The sequence below is a fragment of the Balaenoptera musculus genome, chromosome X (genome assembly GCF_009873245.2).
Source record: "Balaenoptera musculus isolate JJ_BM4_2016_0621 chromosome X, mBalMus1.pri.v3, whole genome shotgun sequence".
In the NCBI taxonomy this organism is placed as follows: domain Eukaryota; kingdom Metazoa; phylum Chordata; class Mammalia; order Artiodactyla; family Balaenopteridae; genus Balaenoptera; species Balaenoptera musculus.
The window spans coordinates 72063999-72072815 of record NC_045806.1 but is presented as its reverse complement, the minus strand read 5'-3'; the positions used below and the strand labels follow the sequence as shown (position 1 = coordinate 72072815).

At 34.2% G+C, this 8817-nt stretch overlaps 1 protein-coding gene across 1 annotated transcript in view; it reads right to left on the bottom strand.

Annotated features, from left to right (window-relative positions):
- Positions 1-4096: 4096 nt before the first annotated feature.
- KLHL4 (kelch like family member 4) overlaps positions 4097-8817 on the bottom strand; it is a 99362-nt gene continuing 94641 nt past the window's right edge. The window contains exons 10-11 of the mRNA XM_036839970.1: positions 6792-6963; positions 4097-5312 (exon numbers count right to left, since the gene is read on the bottom strand). Of these exons, the coding sequence (XP_036695865.1) occupies positions 5253-5312; positions 6792-6963 (232 nt within the window). The 3' untranslated portion in view covers positions 4097-5252. The remainder of the gene's footprint in view (positions 5313-6791; positions 6964-8817) is intronic.

The following is an 8817-nucleotide window of genomic DNA, read 5'->3' as shown; positions in this document are numbered from 1 at the left end:
CAGTTGGGGCTTAGTGTCTCTAGCAAGTGGTATATGATGTAAAAGAAGTCCATTACAAAGAGGAAAAGTAACGGAAAAACCTGCCCTCTTCCTCAGGTGACTGTGATAAGAGAAAAATGACATCTGAAAAAAATGTATGTTTTATGGTGTTTTTTCTTTTCCTGGAATAAGATCTTGAGGTGGGAATCTTGTTGGAGAGCTTAAGAGAAAATCTGAAATCAGAGGAGTTTTTGTTCTCTTTTCCATTTGGGACTATAGGAGGAGACTTCCTTTCAGTGTTCCCTCCATATCAAAACGTGGCCGCAACCACATCTGAGTCAAGTTGATGTATGGTAGAGTTAGACAGAGAGAGAAACTGAGTTTAGTGCCCCAGAGTCTCCTCTAAGGTCCTGTGTAGTATAGAAAGTATCTATAAGTTCCTTCATGCCCTATGGAAATACTGGGAAGGTAGCTGATGATGTTGTCTGGAGAGTCATCATAATATAGGTTGAGGGCTGCAGAGCAGGGGGACCCTGAGAGCAAGGTCATAGTGATTACAGAAAAAATCAAGAACCAATATTTTCTTTCCAATCTGAGTATAATGTCTAAATGTATCAGCCCTTACACTTGTTGAAAGAGTATATAAATTAATAACTCCCTTTCTTATCTTTGTTAGCTTAAACCAAACTGATAGGTCATCTCCACTATGCTATGGTAGCAAAGGTCCTGCCCCTATAACTCCTTTTCCAAACTAGATTTGACTGAAGCAAGCACAGTTATGTTTCAGTACTCTGAGCCTCTGCAGCTCTCCATTCTGACTGCTCAACTCTGCTCAGATTTTGGCAGCCCAGCTAAGCCATAGTAGCCCAAGCACAATTTTTTTCCAGTTTTTTTTGACACATAGCAAATACATCACTGTATAAGTTTAAGGCCTACAGCATGATGGCTTGATTTACACATATTGTGAAACGATTATCACAATAGGCTCAGCTAACATCCATCATTTCATATAGATACAATAAAGGGAAAAGAAAGAAGAAAGGAAAAAGAAAAAAAAATTTCTCCTTATGATGAGAACTCTTAGGATTTATTCTCTTAAAAACTTTCTTATGTATCATATAAAAAAGTGTTAACTATTATCATTGTTGTACATTATATTCTTAGTACTTCTTTATCTTATAACTGGAAAGTTGTACCTTTTGACTACCTTCCTCCAATTTCCCTTTCCCCCACACTCTGCCTTTAGTAAGCAGGTCTGATCTCTTTTTCTATGAGTTTGGTTTCTCTTTCTCTCTCTCTCTCTCTCTCTCTTTTAGATTCCACATATAAGTGAGATCATAAAGTATTTGTCTTTTTCTGACTTATTTAACTTAGCATAATGCCCTCTAGATCCATCCATGCTATTGAAATGGTAGGATTTCCTCATTTTTTATGGCAAAATAATATTCCATTGTATAGATAGATGATAGATAGATAGATAGATAGAAAGATAGATATACCACAAGGTCTTTAACCATTCATCTATCAATGGACACTCACTCTGTTTCCATGTCTTGACTATTGTAAATAATGCTGCTATGGACATGGGGATGCAGATATCTTTTCTTTCTTTTATTTTTATACATCTTTATTGGAGTATATTTGTTTGACAATGTTGTGTTAGTTTCTGCTGTATAACAAAGTGAATCAGCTATATATATACATATATCTCCATATCCTCTCCCTCTTGAGCCTCCCTCCTACCTACCTTGTCCCACCCCTCTATGTTGTCACAAAGCACCGAGCTGATCTCCTTGTGCTATGCTGCTGCTTCTCACTAGCTATCTATTTTACATTTGGTAGTGTATATATGTCGATGTTACTCTCACTTCATCCCAGTTTCCCCCTTCCTCCCCGTGTCCTCAAGTCCATTCTCTATGTCTTCGCCTTTATTCCCACCCTGCCTCTAGGTTCATCAGTACCATTTTTTAAAAAAATTCCATATATATGTGCTAGCATATGGTATTTGTTTTTCTCTTTCTGACTTACTTCAATATGTATGACAGATTCTAGGTCCATCCACCTCACTAAAAATACCTCCATTTCATTTCTTTTTATGGCTGAGTAATATTCCATTGTATATATGTGCCACATCTTCATTATCCATTCATCTGTCGATGGACACTTAGGTTGCTTCCGTGTCCTGGCTATTGTAAATAGTGCTGCAATGAACATTGTGGTACATGTCTCTTTTTAAATTATGGTTTTCTCTGGGTATATGCCTAGTAGTGGGATTGCTGGGCCATATTTTTAGGTTTTTAAGGAACCTCCATACTGTTCTCCATAGTGGTTGTATCAATTTACATTCCCACCAACAGTACAGGAGGATTCCCTTTTCACCACACCCTCTCCAGCATGTATTGTTTCTAGATTTTTTTATAATGGCCATTCTCACCGGTGTGAGGTGATACCTCACTGTAGTTTTGATTTGCATTTCTCTAATAATTAGTGATGTTGAGCATCTTTCCATGTGCCTCTTGGCCATCTGTATGTCTTCTTTGGTGAAATGTCTATTTAGGTCTCCAAAATATGCAAACAGCTCATGGAGCTCAATATCAAAAAACAAACAACCCAGTTAAAAATTGGGCAGCAGATATCTTTTCAAGTTAGTGTTTTCATTTCCTTTGAATATAATACCAAAAGTGGTATTGCTGGATCATATGGTAGTTCTGCCTTTAATTTTTTGAGGAACTGCTAAACTGTTTTCCATAGTGGCTGTACCAATTTGCATTCCCACCAACAGTGCACAAGGGCTCCTTTTTCTCCACATCCAGCATTTGTATTTTTGATGATGGCCATTCTAATAGGCATGAGGTGATATCTCATTGTGGTTTTAATTTACATTCCCCCAATGACTAGTGATGTTGAGCATCTTTTCATGTACCTGTTGGCCTTTTATATATCTTCTTTGGAAATATGTCTATTCAGGTTCTTTGCCCATTTTTTAATTGAGTTGCTTGTTTTTTGCTACTGAGTTGTATGAGTTCTTTATATATTTTGGATATTACCCCCTTATTAGATATATGTATGGTTTGCAAATATTTTTTCCCCTTCCATAGGTTTTTTTCATTTTGTTGATGGTTTCTTTCACTGTACAGAAACTTTTAAGTTTGATGTAGTCCCACATGTTTATTTTTTTAATTTTTTTGCTTGCTGAGCATGATTTTCAAATGCAGCCCTGGGCAACATATACATACCTCTCCTACTAGTCAATATCTGATCAAAATGAAGCAAGCCTAACTGGACCATCAAGAAGATGGTATTCTTTCTCTGTTTGCCTGACCAAGCATGACTCTGGACATGATTTCCCTATTGGTGCCATCTAGCTGTGACTGGAGCATTGGCAAGCTGAGCTGTGGTAGGTCCTTTGACCTTTCTTTTTCCCACTGGCTCACACTCCAATTTAACTTGACAGGCCAAGCTTTGCTCTGGAGATAAAAGTTTAAGTAACTCTACTTCTGCATTGACTTAGATAAGGTATGAATTTAAAGATCCAACAGAACTCTCTGCGTGTGTGTTTATTATTTTTTACAGCATCTCTATGTTTCCATCTCTACCCCTAGAACTGAAGATGTCTATAACCCTTTATTTAGAATTAAAGACAATGGCAGGAATAAGAAACAAAGCAGGGGGATTTTATTTTTGTATTTAAATACATTAGCTACTGGAAAAATAAATATCAAAAGGTCAATTCAAGCTGCACTTGACATAATGTAAAGCCACACTTTATAAGCAGAGGAAATAGATTTTATTTAAATTCAGTTTGTCAAAGTACAAATATCTTTGTACAACCTATGTTGCTCTTTTTTTAAAACTTAAAAGGTAGTAGTACGTTTTATAAGCATCTCTGGATTTTATTTGTTGGTTTCACATACTACAATACAAAGCCCATTTTAAAGGACATATTGCAGAAATTCTAAAATCGTAATTTAATTGAAAAGTTACTTTCATAAAGAAGGTTTTTCAACATTTTATCTTAAATATTGGGTTGGCCAAAAAGTTCGTTTGGGTTTTTCCATAACATCTTATGGAAAAACCCAAACGAACTTTTTGGCCAACCCCCTCCCCCCCTTTTTTTAAATAATTGGACACGGAAGTGAGAATTTAAAGGTAAAATACTACCCAGCTAGTCTTTTTTGTTGTTTTTTAATTTAAAAACATTTGTAGTGCATATATCCTTAACATTCTCTACTGGATGAATATAAAATTGACAGAAAAGCATGTACTGGTACATAAAAGATAATTATAGAATTAACCACGGATGTTGAACATTTTGGTGTTTCCATGTGTTAATATTGTAGAACATCGCGATTTTACTGCTGTTGAAAAATTGCTTTGTTTTTGAAAACTGGTTTAACTTAATGGCAGGTGTTTTAAGAGTTCACAGAAATGTTTGAGGAGAATGTTACTGTCTATACAAGTGAGGCCCTGACACTCGAAAGCTGAGGTTACAATTTGTATCAATATGATAAATATTCACCATTTTATTGTATAGATTGTGTATATGGAATTACAATAATATTTTACTGGTAAAATAAATGTTATCTAACAAGACAACATGTTAAGGAATACCAAATCTATATGTGTGCTTTGGAAAATGGTACTGTAAAAGAGTAAGTCTGTGAAAATTTTAACCTACTGTGATCAGCATAACAAATTATGTCAATGAGCTTTTTTTTTTTAAAATCTCACCACAGTAAAAGCTTTCTTCTTGGTAAATGCGAAGTATTACTTAGCTATTTGGGATATTGTTCAGATAAAAGAATGATGTCTTACTGAAAATCAAACCTTATAATTTAAGCTTTAGATGTTCTCTTTTATATTAGTTACGTTCCAAATGATAGGGTACCTATTTTTTTTTTTGAAATAGAAAATGTTTTTAACTTATTAGACTCAAAATTACCAATGCTTTTATAACCTTTTATACTTTGGTCACTATCAATTTCCCTTAAACATTTTAACATTTTAAAGTAACGAGGCTAAACCTAGACTATTGGATTTTCATTTATATTATTAGCTGCAACAACATATACACTAAACACCTATATGTAATTAATGTTTGAAAACTTGCTTTGGCTTCACAAATGAGAGCATTTATAACTACATATTAAAATGACACAATAATTTTCATGTTTGATTACTAATTGAAGGAAAGAACATATTTCTTCTTCCTCTCCTCTTCCTACTCCACTTCTTGAAATTATCCAGTTTCCTTCCTTTTGATAAAGATAGCTTTATGGTAGCTTCACCACCACAACACATGCACCAGCTCTTCCAATGTTAACAGGAACTTCCTAACACAGAAAACAAAAACAAGGAAAGAAATGCTGTTTGAATGAACTCTGCCTTTAGCATAATATATTGGAGTTGAAAAAGTCCTTAGCTATTCTGGCCCAACCTTCATCTTGTATAAAGATATGGGAAAATGCAGCCCAGATAATAGTCCAATGTGGAACGAGCATAGTCTTTAAAATGAAGTAGGCCTGAGTTTGAAGAACAGGTGATCTTGGGTAAATTTCACCTCTCTGATAATTTTCTCACTTTAAAAATTACAGCTAATAATACTCATTCTTCAAGGTTTTTGTTAGGGTTAAGGAAGATAATGAATGAAAATAATTAGGCATATAGTAGTTATAATCTCATTATCTATTAGTTCTCTTTCACCATTTTCAAGGTCACACAATGAAACAGTGAAATGCCTGGAATAGAATCTAGGTCTCTTAGCTACTGGTCTATAATTTTCTGAAAAGTAAATTACAAACATTTTGATTATTGTATTTGACCTACATCCTTGTTTGCTAAATGTTTTCCTCCATTTCTAGCTGGTCCTAACCATTGTAAAGAGCTACCTACATGGCAGAACTTGAATATTTCTGAGGGTCTTCATGAATCATATTATCGGAGGAAAGAGCTAGAAACCCATTATCAGGTGTCAGTATATTAACACATAACTTATTTAGAACAGTAACCAGCTTACTAAGTAGAAAACAGAGCACCATGAAGTTAGTATAAGGGAAGGTGACGTTTGATACCAAATACAAGGTTTGCTTGTTTGTGGAAATGGTGAAGAGTTAATCATACTTCATATTTTATTAATCCGTCATTTAATCAACAAAACACCATTAGATATTTTGGAATAAGTATAGAGCTATCACTGCCAAAGCTGTCAGAATCATCAAGTTTCCTTTAGCACCCCCAAGATGTCCTTTCAGTGCCCCTTCTTGTACTTTCCTTAAAATTTCTTCTGTTAGATGACCAGCACTCTTGAGGGAGTTAAATTCCAGTCTCTTACTGTGCACCAAGTCCCTTGAATGACTGATCAGTAGTTAGGAGTGTTGTAATTTGTAGAACCTCTATAAGGAGGGGACTGAAGGATTTTCCTCCTGGGCACCAGCCAATAAGAAGGGGCAGACATTTGTGGGTGAGGACATTATTCTTTGCTCCTCAAGTCATAATACATACACAGAAAGTTGGTCAGAGAGTAAAGCTCTTGGATTATTGAATCTGATTCACTTTTCTATAAAAGGAATGAGTCCATCAAGTTAAGAGAATGTCTTGTCATCACTTTATATAAGTACTGATGGATCCTGCTAATGATCAAACAGCTCAGTTAATAATTCTCTATAGGTAAATAAAGCACATGCTATAAATTTCATTAAAAGAATTTGATTCAGCCCTAGAGAGGAAGAGAATGGGATTAATTCCAAACACATATTTTAATTTTTAAATTAAAACCTGAAATATATCAATTTGAATACTTTAAATGAGAGTACCTCTTTCCATTCATCTTTCTGTGCATCATATGACTCAACAGTGTTCAAATAAGTATGTCCATCATATCCTCCAACCACATAGAGTTTGTCTCCAAGGGGACATACAGCAACAGCATCTCGAGGAACACTCAGAGGTGCCACAGTTGACCATGAATCATTTTTTGGATCATACCTTAAGAGGTTTAGGAAGACAATTGAGAAGAAAGTTCAACAGTGTTAAAATTAAAAATAATAGACATTAATAAAATGTACTCTTATCTAATATAAGAAATTTAAAATACCTTATACATACCAAGTGTAATCTGACTAATAAACGTTAAGGATAACTAAATGACAGAATTCTCTTCAGCCACCAGATGTCACTCAAAGCATAGTGAAAATGAATTTCCTTTTAAAAATACCACACATTTCTTTGATCAGTACTCAGATTCTCTATGAGGAAATTTCACATATTGGCATCTTAACATTATGTGGAAAATGCCCCCTCTGTCATTTAGTATGCTAGCTGGAATGGGTTTTTCTTATTCTTTGTTTATCCACGTTATATCTGAGATGCCTGATCTTGTTTATATGAGAGCTCACATGTTAAGTAATTCTGAATATAATTGCCTTTTTGTTTTATAAACTATAGTACCCTGGTTTTAATACTCTTTGTAGTTACGATGACCACAGTTGTATTCTTTTTCCTCTATGAGAGTTCTTATTTATATTCACAGGACCCTGGGATTTTTTTTCCATTTTAATTTGAAGTTAACTCCTTATCCCCAAACCTATTCTGTAAGCAAAATGAAAGAGAATTCAGTAAGCAATATTAATTAAAATCTTCTCCAGGAATTCTTTCCTAAAATTTGAAACCAATATAGAATACTAAGATCTAAAAGGGGTGAACAATAAGAAAAAACTTATATAATTATATGTGGAAATTATCTCTGATTTTATATTGGCCTATTTGTAAAGCCCAATGAAAAATATTTATTTTACAAAATTTCATTTATTACCATCTACTAATTTCCTTACATTTGTATTACTCATCTTATTTCTGTTTTTCTCTCTTTAATCATAATCTAAATTATCTGATCCCAGCTTCCATTTGAACTTGGTCTCACATCCAGTAATATTTTTAATAATATCTGAAATCAGCAATAATTAAGATATCCTCAATATCCACCATATATTGTTGGGTGTCACCTTAAATTCCGATGTTATATTAAAAAGCAGAACCAGAAAATCCACAGCTGTATGCTTTAGCTAATCTGAATCTTTAACACAATTGCTATTGTTAATTGATGCTGTGCTCAGCTAACACAGTACACACATATATGAATGGTGAACCAGGACTTGCAGAAGGATTCCCTTATAGATTTGCATCCAAAACCCAAGATTTTTCTGCATGTGCATGATAATGAATGCTCAAAAATCTGGCTAATGTTAATATTATCTGGACACTGCTTTATTAACAAGAGAAGTTTGGGGAATGTAGAATCTTCTGAAGAAAAAAAAAATGGCACCTTGGTTGTTATCTGTAAAGACACAGAGGATCAGTTATTAAAGAAAAAGTTAGCCACTACCTCACCTTCAAATTAAAACAGCACCCAATTTCTCCCCTTTTGTTTCTCTTTTGCTTTTCTATTTCTCCTTACTTTGGATATAAGTAAATATATTCTAGTGGAAATAAAAAGGAGACTGAAGTAAAGAGAATTAGTCATGGACTTATTCCTCCACTTAGAGTAATTACAGACAATTTGCTTGACTTCTTTGCCTCAATTTTCTCGTCAACATTATAGAAATAATAATCCCTGACCCAGCTAACACAAGTTTATGTATTTTAGAAACCTTTAAATTAAATGATTATCTTAATTAATTGGATGACACTTCTAAGGTACTGAGTAGGCCATCAATGTTTTACCAGAAAATAGTGTCAGGAATATTGTCTAAGACATGGAAATGAGGATTATCTGATTCCACAGAGTGTGCATCTTTGATTGACTTTCTAACTGACAAGGCTATTTTACAACTCTATAGGTGT